The 19,566-nt window shown below is 36.2% G+C and overlaps 1 protein-coding gene across 1 annotated transcript; it reads right to left on the reverse strand.

Annotated features, from left to right (window-relative positions):
- Nucleotides 1-174: 174 nt before the first annotated feature.
- LOC111601757 lies at nt 175-14,677 on the reverse strand. Its single transcript, XM_023318500.1, has 3 exons — nt 14,660-14,677; nt 14,446-14,517; nt 175-1,147 (listed from the first exon to the last, which is right to left on the reverse strand). The coding sequence occupies exon 3, from the start codon at nt 1,145-1,147 to the stop codon at nt 203-205; it is 945 nt and encodes a 314-aa protein (XP_023174268.1). The 5' UTR covers nt 14,446-14,517; nt 14,660-14,677; the 3' UTR covers nt 175-202.
- Nucleotides 14,678-19,566: the final 4,889 nt, after the last annotated feature.

The raw sequence follows: 19,566 nt of genomic DNA on the forward strand, positions 1-19,566 counted from the left end.
TGCATTTATTTTGTCGATGTTAAGCGATTCGCATAGGAAAACAAATAAAATATTTGTGTATAAAATGAAAAAGAGGCTTAAAATCTACAAAATAAAGTTTTTGATCTTGTTTTGTTTGTTTTATTTAAATATTTACAATAAACAATTTATAAATTGTGCAAAAACTTTCTCCCCCTATCGCTGTCTCTTAAAAAAATAGGTATTAGAATCTCAAAAAGTTATCTGCACCACCATACGGGCCATGTCCAAAGTGCAGAGCATCTGACGTTGATTCGGACCGAGTGCGCGCATCCAAGACGGAAGCAACGCGCTGCTGGCCACTGATGTAGCCCAGAGAGCCGGATCCCAAGTAGACATTGCCGTTGGGCAGTCGGATATACCCCAATCCGCCAGAGCCTAGGGCGATAGCATCGCTTTGACCCGCACGCGGCTGCAAGCTCAGCGCCTGCTGCTCCAGAACCAAAGCGTTGGCACGCGAGTCCAGCTGCAGTCCCGCACCCGTAGACGTCGGCGTGGCGCCGGTGCCACTCGCGCCCAGACTCGCACGATAGCGATCCAAAAAGCCGGAGCTAAGGAACGGAGCTGGGCTTTCGTTGATATCGTTGTCGATGATCTCGATGACCGCATACTGTTTCAGCTGCCGTCCATTGGCCACGTAGGACTCGCCCGGCGAAAAGAGCGCCTGCTTGCCAAAGGGAATGCGCAAAGGCTGAGCAGCGGCTGGAGCACTGGGAACATGAATGGGCAGCGACTGCTGTGTGGGCGTCACATGGCCATGGAAGCTGATAGAGGACAGAGGTGCAGCATAGTCAGGCGCCGAGTAGCTGCTGACCACAGGAGCAGCTGGCGTTGCCGGCAGATAGCGAGTGGCCAGACTCAACGCTGGCTGTTGGATGCGTGTCCTGGGCAGCGGCCCATGACCTGTGGGCAGCGGCGGCAGCGCCGGCACCGGCGGCAGCGGCTGCACCGTGGGCAACGGAGAGAAGTGGTGTCCCGTTAGTATGGACGAAGGAGCAGTTGGAGCATAGGGACCCGCCGTTGGACGATCATAGTGATAGCCAGCTGGCTCAGCTGTCAGAGGATGAGCAGCGACCAGCAGTAGAAGCAACAGTCGAGGCAGCTGCAGCAGCAGGCGATACTGCGACATCTATAAGGAGAGAGATAGAGAGAGAGAGAGAGAGATACAGACAGATAGAGTGAGAGTGAGAGTGAGCTAAGTCTCGTTTATGACATCATAATAATAGAGCCCCAATCAATCTTATAAATGTTTAATGAGACGCAAACATAATTGATGAAAATCACTTAACGTTTACAGTTAACAGTTTTTTGCTTTTGTCTTTGTTTATTTGTTGTTTAACCTGTCGCCAGTTGATACCCTATAAGTGATTGAAAGGGCATGTTGACTATGGCAGTGAGAATGCAACTACTCTAAATACTCTCTATAGATCGTATATATAACTCTTTTACTTTGTGGTATATTTAATAGAACTCTTGAAAATTGAATAAACAAAAGCAACTCAAGGCAAGGCCTGAGCTTCAACTATAAATCAGCAGGCAATGCTGACAAGTTCGCCCAACACCCTGAGGAGATCAGACCTGACCTTCTCTGACTTTTTCTTCTTACCAACTGAAAATTAATGCTACGATTGAGCAATGAAACGTGGCATTGAAGGCAAAGCCAAAAAGGATTATAAAAAAGATAAACTTGATATATGAGACATATATTCATATAGACCAAGGACAGAAGTCAATATAGTATTAGGTCTAGCTATAGCTTCCTTAGTAGATAGACCCAAAATGACCTCTGAGGCGTAGGTAGGAAAACTTTTATATTTATCATAAATTTATTTGCCTCTGCCTTTTTTGTAGAGTATTTGAAGTGCGTCAACTTGGCTGCATTGATTTTTCGTAATTTAATTGATTTAATTTAGTGGCTGCACGCGTGCAGCAGCCACTATACGAACTCTCTAGCTGGAAGCTGTGGCTCGTAATTGGCGTGATATTTCATGCATGGATTGCGGCTCACATGTTGCCCAAGGCGCATACGCAGTCGCACAACTGCCGTGGCCAATGGCTATAATGGACTGCGACTAATTAGCCAGCTTAACGAGAGTGAGCTCAACAAAGGGGGAGCCCTCGATTTACGGAAGAGCTGTCAGAGCGGAATCAATAAGCAAATTTCCTTTTGGCTGCGGTAGCAGCAGGTGGCCTTAACAGCAGCCAGCAGCTCCCACCCGCTACCCAACTATCGACTCTAAACGCCCAAGCGTTGATATTAATCAACTGCGAGTCGAGCCATTCAGCGCTTGCCACAATTGGCGGCAGGTTCAAATGTGTCTGCCACTGGGTGGACTAGTTGCAAGACTTAGCTTTGTGGCGTGTGGCAAAAAGCGCCTTTGTTGCTGCTGTTGTTGTTTGTTTGTTTGTTGTTGTTGTTTGCTTTGCGCGTGGGCGTCGAGTCAGCGAGGTTCATGGGAACATAATTCAACTATTCAACAGTGTTTTTACATCAATTTGGCGCTTAATTAAGCTATTTAACAATAACAACAACAACAACAACAACATTAACAACAACTAAAACAAGGCGTGTTTAGGGGTTATAATTGTTAAGCCTTCAGCTGAGCTCATGCGCTCGAGTTACTTTTATGCGCTAAGCCCATTGAAATTGGGTAAGTCGAGCATATTGTTTTTGGTAGGTAATCTCATGAAGTATATATTCTTGATCAGAGTCAAAAGTCGAGTCTTTGTAGCTTCATCTGTTCATTTATCTGTTAGTCTATCCATCTTCCGTATGTCGATGCATCCCTCATTGACTCTGTCCATCTTTCGTCTATCTGTGCCTCCTTTAGTTTGTCCCTCCCTTCATCATGACTCAATGATTGCTGATAATCTAGGAAGATCTCATTGAGACGCCTTTTAAGCTGCATCCCTGGCTGGGCTACACATAGCAGTAATCTTATTTTGTCACGCAATTTGCTGTGTGGGAGTCAACTGCATCAATTGTTGACTTCATCGATTATAATAAATATTGATCACTTCCCTCTTATGAGCAGGTAGTGCTGCTCCATAAGGAAACAGGTTTGAGTTAATGCCTAACAATTATTTATGAATTACATTGCAAAGAACAATCGTGGAGTTTGTTATAAGAAATGAAAGTAAGCGCTCAACTGTGATTTATAACCTGCTTTCAGCAGCTCTTAAAAGGTGACAGCTATTCATCGGAAAGCTTATTCTTAATGAGATGAAAGAAGTGGACTTAATATTTATATAAACAGGTTTCTAGCTGACTTGGAATGTGTGATTAATATGTTATATGAAATATATATGTCTATAAGAATATATCTTTATCTATATATATATATATATATATATATACATCTCAATCTATATAGAATTCATATAATTAAAATCTCTTTAAAATTTTTTCAATTCTATTTTTTTTTTTCTAAATTCCCATTTGAGCTGAACATTTTGTTGCAATCTGACAAAGTTTGTTGCCTAAGTCTTTTGTTTGGCCTGGTCTATAAATCAGCTGGCACGCACCGAAAAAAAAACGCACACAGTTCTCAAGACTCGTATAGCCACATATATATATATATAAAGATTCGATTTGTAATAAATTTTGCGCTCCACAAAGTCCACAATAAATCAATAAATGTAACCAAACGCAACTTTTTGTACAGTTTTGTTTCCAGTTCCTTTGAGACTATTTTTTCATCATTTTTTGCATACGCACCCGACGCATTTTTTGCTCCAGCAGCCAGCAGCGTGTGCCAAAAGTGAATAAAAAATGTATAAGAAAAATTGCATTCAATGCACTCAGCAAAAAGTCGAGACTGGTCCAGAGTAGAGCAAAAAGCTCGTTGAGACTGTCGCAGTAACAAAAGGAAAAGATATATGTATATATAGTACATGGTATATATGTAGATTAACGTGTATATATATATAGTGTAACTCATGAGACAAGATCTGACATCGAACTGCAATTGATCATTGGACTTTTGAGATTATTTTATGAAGATAGAGAAGATGAATAACCAACAGATGGAAACAGAGCAACTGAAAAGCAAGTAACAGAAGTAGAAGTAGCTTGAGATGAGCATATGTATTAGTTTATGAACATTTATAAGAGTCCACACTCTAGATTAGATTTTGCTGATAGATATATATATATATATATTTATATAGATTGTCTTAGTTAATCGTCCTAATCAAGAAAATATATACGCTTTGTTTACTATGCCGCCTTCTACATACATACATTACATACATTCTCACAAAAACTTTATCCCCTGAGCTTCCATTTGAAACGTATTATGGCTATTAAAATGAATCATTCATGTAAGTTCTCTAAATTAACTTTACTTGTATCAACGTACGACGTACTTGTATCAACGTATCAAAGTACAAAGATTTCGAAATATTCAAATCAAAAAACCTTTTGCAATCTTTTGGTCGATCATCCCAGCTAACTTTTGAGTCAATATTTGAGTAGCCTTTTGCGTTTATTCATGCAACTGTGAGCGTACTTGACGCGTACTTGAAGCCTGCGCTATCAAACGCTGTTGCATCACTGCAACACTTTGGCTTGTCTCCTGGCCCCTTTACGAGTTGCTGGCCATAACAGAAAGCCGCTTGAAAGGCACTTGGCCAAAGGCAGCCAGGCAGCCAGCTAGGCAGGCGATTGCCGATTGCAGTTACAGTTCCAGTTCAGGTCTTAGATCTTGCGTCGCGACTCTAGACGCTCAGGTCTCAATTCGCTGTTGCCCATTTCGAATTCAATGAATGAATTGCATTGATTGAGCGACGTCGCACGCACCTCACTTCGAACTGGTCCATAATAGCAACAACAACAGCTAACCACATCCACATCCATTTAAGCACTGTGCGTCTCTCTCTCCTCCTCCCCCCTCTCTCACTCCTTTTCTACGCGCTCTATAAATTTCGTTTGTCGTTTGATTTTCCACTCGCTGCTCCTGCGCCGAAAAAACTGTGTCAAACTGCGGCGTTTGATTTGTTGTTAACTTTTGCGTGGCACTCAATTTTTTCTTATTTTTCTTAAATATACCCTATACTTGTATAAAAAGGGGTTGCTATGCGGCAGTGTGAACAGAAAGTATAACTATATATTTTTACTTTTTATTCAAATGTTCTATCGAAGCTATTCACTGATCTATCACGAAAGTCTGATCAAAGTCGAACTAACAGATCTAGTCAGACATTATTACATGAAACATTGAAACATATATTTCTTCTATATATCTATCTATCCAACCATATGCTACGATGAGTTTTCTGTTATTTTAAAAAAAGATATTTATTCATGTTTCTTTATACTCATCTATCTATTCATATATTTATCTATCTCTATACACTGTGAATCTATCTTTCTTTATCTATCTATAGATTCTCTATCAGCCACTTTAAGAGTAGAAGCAAATCGATATTTATCGATAGTGAAATAAATTAATTTTAACATAACTTGAGAACTTTAAGCACTACCAGCAACAAATTTGGTTTCTAAGCTTTTGCCTGATATGCCCACATAGATTCTTAGAGCAAAATCGAATTTAACTAGAAACATATTTTTGAGCATATTATCGCTTTGTACAGGGAATCTTCTAGTCGCTTATGCCCATCAATATTGTATGAGACTTTTTTTGGTGCAATTGCATCAGTTAAAGCAGCAACAGACTCCCAGTTATATATTTTGGACGGAAATTAGATTTTTGTGCAAATAATTAAAATCCTTGGATACATAAAGATTTTTTGGTTATTTGGTTTTGGGCCTGCGTGTCCACGGCGATTGCCGCTCACTTTGCTGACCAGGCTGGGGGCGAAATGTGGCCAAGATTGGGCCATAAAATGCAATCAGTGTGCGCATATTAAGTTACCCAGTAGCAGGATGTCACGTCATACCCTGGAATTGGGTAAGCGCTAGATGTTGTTGGGGCGTTGCTCGAAAGTGCGTCGCATTTATTTACTTTATTTCTTAATGAATTGAAACCCGTTTAATAAACTGGTCTAATTTGGCAAGCTGCCTGCGACCAGACAGTCGGTCAGGAGGGCGGTCTAAATATAATCTCAAATTCCACTCATCTTGCCGCAACGCACATCATTAATCAAATTTGCTGCACATCCTCCAATAGACGTGGCCATGCAAGTCGTGTTCCATGTCACAGGGGCAAACAAAAACCATCAAAGCACATAAAATATAATAATTAATGATCCCAGCGAGAGTAAAAAATGGTCTTATGACAAATGTTGCGTATACGCAATGTGCACCGCTAGCAACATGGAAACAAAAAGCGACGAGAGATATTTTGATTCAGCATTAAGAACTTTGAATGCTCTATGAAATTTTAGATAGTTAAATGATTTCAAATTGAAAATTCATTTATAATAATAATGAATGAAATTTAAATATAGTAAGAAGTTCAATGGCTTTATAAAATAATACAAATTTATAATATTACTTGCGAAATAGATTTAAAAAGCATATTATAATTCTTAGTCTTTATACATATATTAACGCTATATATGTCTCTAATACATATTTGGAAACTTGGAGCAATTTAATAAAAAAAACCAGCTAGGAGATGAAAGTTTTATCAACATAAAAAGTAAAGAATCAGGTAATATATATATATATATACATATTTTTTTTATAAAAAATTTTAAACAGATTTTATAATTTATTAAAATAAAAATATCATAAATATTATTTCAACAAATATTTTGATTCTTATCAAACAACTGCTTTAGTCCGATATTCAGTTTCATCAATTATATTCAATTTGCTCGGCCTTATTCTCGCTCCCTCTCTCTCTCTCCTCTCTCGCGTTAAGCTGCAATCAATAACTGTATGCATTTCGAACGACTTAGCCGTTAAACCTTTTTGCAAATCTCAAGAGTATCAGAGCGAACGACAAGTTTTTAATTACCCGTACAACGTGGGCCTTTCGAATGCGTAAACTAGTTAGATGTTGGTCAGGCAACGCAGATTTCAATTAAAGTCCAAGCGCTGTTTGCAGTCTCTGGGAAGGCAGATAGCATTAGGGTGTGCCAGAGCGTTGGAGTTGTCGCTGCTTGCTTTTCCAACTCCATCGCCATCTGCTTTGAGCCTGGCGGCGTTCCAAAAAAAAAAACACACACAAAAAGACCAAAAAATTTGCGTAAGTCAACGCGTAATTCGAGCGCCGCCTTTCCAAATGGCTTCCAATCTGGCATCGACATCAACATCGCAATCTGCCAGCCCCAACGCGTCCAAGGCTGCGCCGAGCGGGAGGTAAACGGAGCCCGATCGTGGTCCAGGCAAGCGACTTGTAATACGCGTCGCTCGACACACAACAAAATTGATTGACTCGAGGCGTTTTTCTCTCTTACGCATTTTACTTGGCATCTGTCGCTGGCTCTTTGGCTTCGGCTCTTTTGCTGTTTCACGCCAAATGCGACCGCATTAAAAACATTGCTAATTGATGTCGTTCACATGCCTCGTTGCCTCGCTTACCGTTTGCACGTTGCAACAAGTTGCATGCTGCACGTTGCAACAGCTGATCATTTGTCAACCTCGCAACTGCAACCACAGCATTCGGGCAATGTTAATTCGTTTAATTGCCCGTGGGGTGCCAGGCACTTAAAAGCCAATTAAGAACACTTCTCTCAAACAGCAACAACAACATGAACAGCCATTTCGTAATATTTATAAACAAAATTTCTTAAATACTTGTCGCGAAAAGCTGCAGATATTTTTAATATCTGTATAAATACAATATATTTTACACAAAGTATTTGATAGGAATATTAAAAAGTTTTCTTGAAAATTTTATATATAAATATTTTAACAAAATTTATCAATATATCATATTTTATATATATTATTATTATGTATTATACAAAATATTATATTTCAATAATATTTAATCTTTTTGCCTTTTACTTGAATGCCTATGAGTTGACTGCCAAAACGGAATCAGAACGGGACAGAAATGTTCGAAAGTCGAACGGTAAGTGAGCTTCAGATAAATAATTTTAAGAATTCAATTCTAATATCCAAAGTCAAATACAATGCCAAAAACAATTTTAATTATTTTTGCACAATTTTGTATATGCCATAAGGCTTATCAAATAATTTCTAAAATTTCATCAAACAAAACAAAACAAAATTCTTAGCAGCTCTATCAACCAACTGCAATCTCATATATTACAATAAATGAATATTTACTAAAGTATTTTTGGAATACTAAATCTTTAAGGAATTAATGTATTATAATTGTACACAGTTGTTTTGGAATAACCGGACAATAACATTTTAAAGCGTAACAAATTTGGCAAGGGTGCAAATTACATACTCTTAAAAAAATTAAAAAATATATTCTCATTTTATTTTATATATTCATGTTTGTGCTAAATAGTTAACTGTATGTATATATCTATATAATATGTAAAGAAATGCAAATTTTTATATATTTAACTTTGTTTTCTAGCTTTCTTCTAAGTTAATTTTAATTGAATATGGTTTTCTCTAACAAAATATATAATAAAAAAAATATGAAAGGAAATTTTTTAGTTTTACGCCTAATTATCATCAGCCCAATATCAATATTTTTATTACAAATAATTATACCCTTTGTCAGAGTATATAAATCTGGTTTTTCTGCTTGCAAACGAACCAAAATTAGAGAATTTGAATTCAAACGTGTTCAATAACCCGTGAGAGCTGTGTATACATAGGGATGAATGGTCTCTAAAAACCGCGACTAATCATTCGGATTAGCACAATTATTCTAAATAATCGTATTTTTATTTGTATATACATGATAATAAAAACCTCGAACTGAATGTTGCAGCTCCAACTTCCTTGCAGTTCATGGCAACAGCAACAGCAGCAGCAGCAAAACACGCAATCAGTTAACGCATTCAATGTTCTCTTTTGTAGAATTCGTTATTAAAGTTAACGCCTTGTGCTCGATAGTTTATGGTCGCGGCCACGCCCACATGCGTTAGCCACTTGCCCAAGCCCCAAAATTTGTAATGGAACAAGCCAAAGACATTGCACAATAATTTGCATTAAATGACAGCCATGGACAAGCCGACTTGACCCAGATACCTGATAATAAAACTGTAGCCAGCATAGTCCGCGACAGGTGTTAACACTCGCTGCCAATAGATGCCAATTGGCCAACTGCTGCTGCAGAACGAAGAGCCAATGCAGTAATTAAACCGCCTTGATTACAACTAATTGAATATTAAAAATATATATATGAATTCGAACAACTTTGCAATTAATCAAGTCTGAATGGAGAATAGGAGAGACGAGTGAGGAGAGAAGCTACTCAACTAGAAGATACTTTATATATATATTCAATATAAGCATTTGCATACTTAACGAGCTCACTAAGATACAACAGAATAGATATAAAGTATCTTCTAGTTGCGTAGCTCCTTCTTTCCCCTTCCATTTTCCTTCTTTTCAAATTTATATTTATTGTTTTATAAATATAAGATATATACTAATTTTTTAGTATATATGTTAAGTAGCGCTTGTTGAGTTAGCACGAGTTTAAGTCACAGTTGATCAACCTCATATACACACTACTTAAGCCAATTGAAGTTCGTTGCCTAAGTCATTTGTTTTCTTAGAAATAAAAGCCAAAAAAGCTTGCCTTAGAAGACTTGTTTATACAATTATATACCTACTTACATTATCATACACTGACAATCAGAGTAGTTGTCAGATTTTTTCTTATAATTGTTTTTTTTTGTTCTTTTGGCATACGACGCGCTGCCATTTCGAATGTCAATAGCTGAGCTGCTGCTAATTGCCACAAAGTGTCAACTAAATGCTGTTAATGCTGTCACAGCTGTTGTTGTTTCTGTTGCTGTTAGTGTCTAGGTTGTACTTCTATTTTTTTGCTTACTATTTTGGTGGGGCACATTCTAACGCCTGTGACATATCACGAACTTTGTTTTGAGAAATGCAAATTCAGGCAAAAGATAAATTTGCATTGCGCTCGCATTCGAATTGAGAAATCACCGCGCAGAGATTCGTAGAAATCGAAAGGCATGCGTGACTGGCCAAATAACTGACAAACCCAAAATCTTACGAAAACAAGAGACAAAAACAAAAACTGATTGAGTTACTGTCCAATTGAACCCGTCTTTGAACTCTGACCAAATAATACTCATAATAACCAAACGCTTGAACTTTTGGCTGGCCACGCGCCGCAGGCCAATCCAAGAGATAAATAGAGAATTGCTTTGATTTCTGAGCGAAAGCATCGAAATCGCAAGACTTCAATGAATCACGAAACTGCGAGTCTATTACCATTAATTACATGACAACCTGTTTCAGATATTTGAATCATTCAACTTAATCTGCTATTTACTTTATTACCTTTTTAATAACATTTTAATATTTTGTATTTTGTCAGTAGGAGCTTTGCCCTCTTTCTTAAGTTGTTTTTAATTTGATTTTATAGATGAGAAATACGCAAACCGTAGTAAATTTGATTGTATCGTTTTAATGAGTAATTGTTACGAAATGTGCCAGGCACATTTAGTGGACTAATAGAATCTTCACTATCGACTCAGCTGCTGATAGCTGATAAGTATTTTCGTCTGTCCGTTTCTGTACTATAAATTGCCTGTATTTGTATTCTATATATCTTATTCTATTATTCATATGAATAAAAAGAGCACAAGTTCCTAGTCCTTGAGCACAATTGTTAGAGCCATATTAATTTTACCAAATATTTTAACAACATTTTAACTAACTAAAAGCTCAATTTCAAAGTATCAATTAAAGGGCAGTTATATATATATATCTGATCTGCTCGATTACCACATATTACCACTAATTTCTTAAAGGCAAACAATCATTTCTATAGTATATATATCTGCTCAAGCCTGTTCCAGCTTCAACTACTATTTTATGCTCATCTCATCCTCCAGCCATCCAGCCAAGCGTCAATCATATCGTGACAAAATTCTAATAACATCTCAAAGGTTATAGTTAGATTTTCGTGACAGCAAAATTTGATTTTAAGTGTAGGGCACAGCCCACAGTTGGCCTTATAATGAACATTGCAGGGTATCAAGAATGCTCAAAGCAAAACATGATGATAGCTGATGAAACAATATTAAATTAACTTTTACTGACTTTTAACTGGCGCCGAAGGTTAACTTCGTTTGGTTTTTTTAGTGCTACTGAATTTAATTAACCAACATTCCCTCAAGATTCATAGAAGTTTGTTTTGTAACTTCTTTTGGCTTGGACTGCACGCTGGGCCCGTCTTTCGGTTTCGATTGTGCATCGAATCGGATGGAATGCTCGTTGATTTCTAGACGATTGTTTTTCAATTGAATTCGTGTATATCTGCCCTTGTTACGGGTTGTAGTTGGTTTTGTGTTTGTTTTGATTATCAATTCGATTTACAACTCTCATTACGTAATGAATCGCTGACGTTGCACTTATTGTTGTTGACGCTAAGCTATTGTAATTGAACTTTGAACCGTAATGTTGGTTAATTTGTATGCCTAACCAAAACTGATTCCGTTTATTACACAACCAACAGCCAAACAGGGGTACGCCCAGGCAGCAACCCAGTGAGGGGCCTTGAATGCACTTGAGGTTAGCCAGAGATGCCTGGCCTGCATCGGGTTAGCGGGGCTCGCTCCAAATGTGACTTTAGTAGGCCAGCTCGACTAGGCAATCACTTGAGCTGCTCTGCTGAAACTCAATTAATGTCGTTAGTTTCACTTGAGTCTGTCGAATAATGCATTTTGCTTTTTGCTTTTTGCTTGGAGCCTAGCAAATGTCAATCAGGCCGTACGCATTTCTGGGCGCAGTCTGGCTTGTGGCATATGGCATATGGCGTATGGCATGTGGCATGTGGCATGTGGCTCGCCCTGCCTCAAGCTAGTGCCAGTTGCGGTTAGAACCAAGTCGAATTTGACTCGGCAATGCGTCGTCATTAAGTTAAATATCTGTGTTCCCTGTTCTATTAGTCAAGCAACTGTCATAGTTTAGTTTATTTATTACCAACCTTAACGCAGCCACAAAACGCTGATCAAAATAAACTTAATTTAATTAAGAAAAGTTTTCGATACTCTTATTCTATTGAACGTAACCATACAAAGTGCACATAAATGTAGGGGCTTACAGCTCTAACAACTTCTTACCTTGGCGTGCCCATAGTTTAACAAATGAACTCAAATACATAAGGTCAAATTTTCGTATTACGAAAATTTAAATATAAAAAGAAATATTTCAATTTGTATTTAAAAGTTTGTTCGATCAACATTTCTAGACATAATTTTTATCAATATGTCTCAATTATTTAAGGTTTCGAATTGTATTTCAATTTCAAAGATTCAAGATTTCTTGAGTAGCAAAATAGATTTAGTGAGCTGCAAATTCGGCAATATTTTAATTCGAAAATATTCTTTAAATCTAAAAAATTTCTATATCAAGTCCCCAAGATATTTCAAATATTTATGTTAATACAAAATGATATTTGATAGGTAAAAAATAGATTTGTTGACTATATGTTATTTATTTATGATTTATTAATCTTTTTATTCATTTGAAAGTCGAAAAATTATTTATAGGCATGGCAAGCAAATACTGTGTTAATAAATATAATAAGCTATCTTGGCTATTTTTAATAAAAAAAAACTCAAATGTGGCAATATATATATATATATATATATAGGTCAACGTAAACACGAGTATTTGCTAATGCTTATGTATAAACATATTTCGCTACCTTTTATAGTCAATGAGAGCAGTTAGCTGTACTCTGTGCAAGAGTATGCGAAATGTGAATTTAATGCGGTTCGTTAATTTGCAGCTTGTACGCATTGATGGCTTTGTTTATTGTCTTCATTAAAGTTGTCAAAAAGTAAAGAAATAACAAAAAGATGCTCACAGAAAAAATTCAAATATATAACTGATATATCTGATAGCCTTCTTATGATAAGATTTGACTTCTGTCTCAGTTATTCCATGAGAAGAACATAAAATGTCAATCAAGCTAAGCAGATGTGTATTACCGCGCGTCAAGTCTAAGCTCAATGGCCACTGTACACACGACTGGCCTTTCATATGATTTGATATCATTTATACAATTAAAAGTCGTGGGAATTAAATTTGCATATGCAAATCGAATATTCGCAACCTTTAGTCAACCTTTTTTAGATTTTGTTTAGCTTGGTCAATGTCACCCATCATGTAATCATAAGCTTGGCCAAAAAGTGACTTTCAAGCCGGAAGTGAAGGAGTTCAGCCAATTTGTATGCGTGGCCATAAATATTTTATGTTATGATTGGATGGCAATCAAAAGACTTAGGCAACAAACGCGAATAGCTCAATAGACTTGATCGCAAATATTTGAAATGCCAATAAATGAAATGCGTTAAGCAGTTAACACGCTGCACGTTAGAGCCAACAAATGTCGGCCGAGAGCAGTACATGAATAATTCATTAGGCAGGATCAACGGAGGTTGCAGACCCAAGACTCTCGGCTGATATTTGGAGCACTTTGGAGTGCACACTCTCTGTGCTTCGCCCTGGTGTTTGACAATCTGTCGCTGCCAGCTTGTATTGTATGTTAATTTGTGTTCATTACAAGCGATCTCTTTCAGCGCGACCTACCACAGCTGCAATGGCTTACTCAGCCCAGGTCTCGAATTGCATTGCCGAATTTGACATTTTCAATTTCAATTTACTGGCTGCACTTCAGCGTTTCGTAGTTGCTCAATTAAAATTAATATGCAAATTTGTCCAACTAACTCTGTTGCTCTTGCCGCGTCTGACATCTGTCCAATTGATTAAAGGCAAATCGAATTACAATAATAATGATTGCATACTTTTACTGATATATTGATATACATATATGCAGTGAAATCTGGAATACTCAGCTCAGATTGTTTTCTCAACAAAGGAGAAACCTGATCGAGAACACAACTGCGGAGAGCATGAGTTGTACAATAAATTTTATATTTAACATGTCCAATTGTGAATTTATACATTTGCTAAAGTTCGCAAAACTCGCAGTTAACTCTACCGTTTTGTGAAGCTGTTGTGCTTGAACATATTCAAGTTATATAATTTACGAAAATTCCATGTGCTGCTTATCTGGATTAACATGAATTATTCTTTATTAATTATTCAAACCTGAAGAATTTCAACTTTTTTGCATTTTTATTTTATACTATTTTAATTTTAAGAATTAAAAAATATATATTCTCTAATTGTTTTGCTAATTAAAACAAAATGTTTTTTTTTTTTAATTTTCCTGTATTTTTTTTAACATGTATTTCCCTTCTTCTTTAAATAATTTGCATGCAAATAAAAATCCTTTCCAAATACTTTATAAATTTGAAAGAGCATTAAATTTGAATCCTAACCAAAACAACCTTCAAACTGTGCGCTAAACTCACCTTCGATGCTATTATAAAGATGTGATTCCGCTAATAAAAATATGTATCCAAAATATTACGTATACGTCACAGCTGCAAATGCAAATTTGTATTGAAAATATGAATAAATTCGCAATAATTTAAAATTATTGATCACAGTTTTTAAGGCACAAAGGATGCTCACAGTAGATTTACTTTCATAGAGTATATGTATATTTGTGTGTTGGGCACCTACACTTCACTTCCGCGCCGTTAGTTGAGTTATAAGTGAAAAATGTGTGGACGATACTTTTTAGCCGCGCACGCGTTGCTTTCAGTCTGAAGCCGTTTGCTCCACTGAACCACTTTTTATGCAACGCCAAGTTGAAGTAGCCAGCGACTCGATCCGTTTCAGACTGAGAGCCGAGGCTGCAGAGACAAGCCGAAGCCCCAGTCGCAGTCGAAATCGCAGTCGCACTCAAAGCCGAGATGCAAGCGAGTGACGCGTACTCAGCCGATTCAGGTCCAGGCGAAGATACTTCAGGTTTGTGTCTCAGCTATGCGCCCACTATACATGTACGACATATATTTCGAGCACGTCAAGTTGAATGCATTCGATTATCGCTTTGATGCGAGCTGTTGTCCATGGCCTTTGTTCGACTTAATTAAATTTGCAAACTTATTTCTCTTATTTTCTGGCTAACTTAGCTTTTTGTTTATAGTCGATTGGATAAATCATGCCTAAATTAGTCATAAATTGTTAGCTGAACCGCAAATTTACGTATCGCCGGTGGCACTTTGAAATTGGCAAACAATTCATTTTTCAACTGCACGCTCGGTGTGTCTTTTCTTGTTTCTTATTTTCTTTGATTATAGAAATCGTAAATTTAATTTAATAACTTTATTCGAACAATTGAAGCGGAATTCTCGATCGACACGCCTCGCCGCTTTATCAACTCATAAACTATACAAAGTGGCAGCGTGTGCATGTAAAGTTTCATAATCATTGGGGTTCAAGCATAATTTGAGCACGGCATCTGTATGGATTGCATGCCACACCGTGCGGCATGTGGCACAGAGCGTGTTGTGGCACCCAATCCAACCCCAATGGGTCACACCAAAGTGAGTGTGAATTATTGCACTTTGCCTGAACACGACATCCACTGAACTAGAGGCCGCAATCCGCAGTCCGCCATCCGTGGCTATTGACAAAATATCCACCAAATATGGTGCTAGTACAGGTCTCAAAGTCTATACGGCCATATAGCATATGGTCAGGCAGTCAAATTGTGAGCCACGCCAAACTAAATGCTATCTATCTGGCATTCATTTCACTCGCTTACATAAACTCTGACAGGCCTCTGCAAAAAGGTTGTGCAATCCATTCGACTACTCCCAACTGTCCAACAAATGTGTCAATACTGAGTTATGAACTGAGCTCGCAGGGCTTCTTAGATTTCTGATACACTTTGCTAAGCAGTCAATGTCTAAGCTGGGATTGGTGAAATGAACTCTAGCATTTTGCCTGCAAAGGCTTATTTCTTTTCGACATTTTTAGTGGTTGGAAAATATTTAAAAAAATATATATACAAAACATGTTTTTTGTTTAAGTCGTCTTAAACTGCTTTCATATATTAAAATATTCCATAATATACTTTTCTTTGATTTTATATATGATGTACACTCTACAATTTGTTTTTATTGTTTATAGTTTACTTAAAAATATTTTTTAAGAATATTCTTTAAACATCTTCAGTAATATGAATTTGTAAAATTTTTCATTTTAATATTAAATTATTAATATTTAATTATTAACAATTATTAAATTATTAAACTTAATTATAGTTACTCCCAAAAAATATTAAAGCTTAACTGAAACATTAGACAGAAAGCTAATAGAATAGACTAACTGTTCAAATTTTAGGTAGTATTTTATTCAATTTCAATATGATTTTTTAAAAATATTAAGTTCTATTAGCTTGTCAACTTTATAGTAACAAAATCCCTGAAATAATTTTTTATTTATGCAGAGTATTTGATTGTCGTCTCTTTCTCTCTCTATCACTCTCTCTTGCTCGCGCTCAGCAAAAAGTTGATTTCAATATTATTTTATCTGTTTGTCAACTAATAGTCTTCAGTTTAATAATAATGCAAGTTGTTGTTGCTTTTATTGAGACTCTGCTTAACTTTCATACGAACCAGTTTTTTGGCAATATCTGATATATTCTTTTGTATTCCACAAAGTCTTTATACACTTTCAAATACACTGCGATGCGATTTCCTGTTCAATTTGCATATTATTGCCGAATCAGCAGCAAACAAAAAAAATTAAGTCTTAAACATTTCGACGCCTTCCATTAACACCCCAAAAACACACACAAGAGACAGCGAGTCCGACGTGAAGATCATGAACTGTTGGACCACCCTGAGTAATGTCTTGTCAATTGGCTGACAACTCAATTGACGCAGACGCCTTTTGTCTGTTCCGACTGCCTTCTGATTTTTAGTGGCTAATGTGCTTGAGACACGCAACGCCTGAAAAGTCATCGTCAAATAATTCCCACCGACAAAAAGTCAGCTTTAATAACAACAACAACAACAATCACAATAATAACAGACAAGAGATGGAGGCGCACGTTTACAGCAAATAAAATTAGCTGCCTGTCTTGGTAATTGCGGCACGGCCAAAGCCAAAAAGCCAGCCCCAGCCAAGCCAAGCCGTCGACAGTCACCAGCCACGACGCGACGTGAGCCCGTCTCTAAGACTGCATTCTGCATTTGGCAAGAAGAACGAGGGATGGAAAACTATTATGGACCATATTATTATTTATCAATTCACAATTTGGTGTTTATGTTTGCCATTAGAGCATTGGTAAAACCCTGATGACTAAGCAACTTGTGTAGCCAGCTTTTGTTTGCCTCTCGGCCCATAAATAAAAACACCAATCTTTGGTCAATAAACATAAACAAGTTGAACAAGTTAATGGAACATTTTTCAAATTAAAAACATCAATTAGAGCAACGCACTTTCTGTTTCGAGTTCGTCATTATTGAAAGTTCAAGCGTCAGTCATAGCAATTTCATCAAGAAGCTGGTCTAATAAACCATATGATGAAATATTTTAATAATATTTCCAATTGATTAATTGAAGCAGCTATCAATAATGTTCACTTGCTAAAAATCTTTAGAAAATAAAATACATGAATGAAAGTTTAAAGAAAATATATAATTTGAATAGCATTTGGAAAGGTTTTCATAAAGAAATAAAAAGTATTTATTAAAAAAAAGTAATTACGTTTATAATTACATTTTTATCATTTATTTCTCTGAAATCTTGAATTAAAGGAAAGTTTTCTTATTACAATTCATTATTCGCATATTAAATATTGGGCGGAAATTAAAATCTGATTAAGATGAATTGACATCTTTGCTAAACAATTTATAGAGAGCTCTCTATTTTGAGTTATAGATATCTTCAATGATTTAGTCTGATGCAAAAGCTATTGTATATTTTGCATTCATAATTATTTCAAGTAAAAAAATAAAAGTGGGCATGTGAATATATATGCATTATGTGAGGTAGGGAAAGTTCTGTTTGATTAACAATTTTATTCAATTTTTTTTTTACAAATCAAAATTTCTAAGCAATATTTTTAAATAGATTTTTTATTAATTTTTTAAATTTTATTCTATTGAATAAAGAATTATATTTATTTAATTTTTAAAACTAATATTTATTTTGTTTCTTTATTTAATTTTTTTTATTTATATATTCCGAACTATATTCAAAACTAAAAAGTCTAATATTAAAAAAATAAATACTTACGCAATTAGAGACCCTCCCTTAGCTCGATATAAAACTGTTAAGCCTATTAGCTGAAATGTTTGCCTTTATAACAAGATTTATGCTTGGAACTGGTTCATTTGCCTTTTGTCTACGACTCGAGCCGCCTTTGGATTTGAGGAAAAGAACTGCAAATAGCCGGAGAACATTTTGGCTGAGCAACTCGTGCAGCTTGGCTGTCTTGGCCATGTTGCAATTAACTGCCAACTAAACAGCAATTGGCCACAATTATTATTATTATTATTATTTTCGTACGGCTATTTTTGCAATGTTTGCTGCTTGCTCTCGACTTTTGCAGCATTTGGTAATTGTTTTTGGCATGTTTACCATTTTAGTTGGCTGGGCTTTGGCCCGTCCATTTGTATATCTCTGTGCACTTGGGCCATATTAAGCACATGTCTGTGATATAGACTTTTTGTTTGGCTACCGTTTGGCTGCACATGCGTGGAACCCAGTCACAGTCACAGATTTTGGCTACAGATTCCGCTAACGCCAATGACCTTAATTCGCAATGGTCATAGCTCGTTTTTCTTCTGGCTCCGCCAATTTGCAGCACATATATCACAAGCGGCTTAGATCTTTCGGCCAGCCAGCAGAGTTCAAATACTGTTCGATTTTTTGTCATTTGTTCGCTTGCGGCACAGCGTGTGGGCTCCGAGGTGTATCTAACTCTATAAAACGTTTCCCAGCTGCAGAGCACAAAACATGGATTACTACAAGGAAAGCTTTATTAGTTACAATATCCATATGCAAAATGCACTTTATAACAGCTAGACACAGACACATTTGATGTTGTTGTTGTTGTTGATGTTGTTGCTCTTGTTATGTATGTGTGTAGAGTGCTTCTTAAAATATAATTTAGCCTTACATACGAAACATTTCGTTAATATTTTGTGTAAAAATATTTTCTCGGTATTTGTATATTTGCACTATTTCAACCAGGAACTGCCCATTGTATTTATGTATTTAAAACAAGTACAGTAATCATAAGGCTTGCTTGCTTATATTAACTATTTACTAGAGTTCCAATATATATTTATAAATATACTTTTTTCATTATTTTTTAAATATATTTATTATGTATTCTTTTTGTTTTGCTTAAAGTTCTTTTTATTTTAACAATGTAATGCACTTTTCATACCCTGGAGAACAAGTATTAGGTTTTTAAGCTATTTTTTTTACAATTTCTTTATATATTGTTTTATTTATTTTTAATTTTTAAACTATTTTTTAACATTTTTTTTTCATTTTCATTTTTTGCACAGAAGAACATGAAAGCTAGAATCAAAGATTATAAACGGCCAGCCGAATATCAAATA

This window comes from Drosophila hydei, unplaced genomic scaffold (assembly GCF_003285905.1).
Source record: "Drosophila hydei strain 15085-1641.00,03,60 unplaced genomic scaffold, DhydRS2 tig00008114-arrow-pilon, whole genome shotgun sequence".
NCBI classification, from domain to species: domain Eukaryota; kingdom Metazoa; phylum Arthropoda; class Insecta; order Diptera; family Drosophilidae; genus Drosophila; species Drosophila hydei.

Excerpts from the sequence above, each read along its gene's own strand:
- LOC111601757 (XM_023318500.1), bottom strand. The coding sequence starts at position 1,147 with ATGTCGCAGTATCGCCTGCTGCTGCAGCTGCCTCGACTGTTGCTTCTA.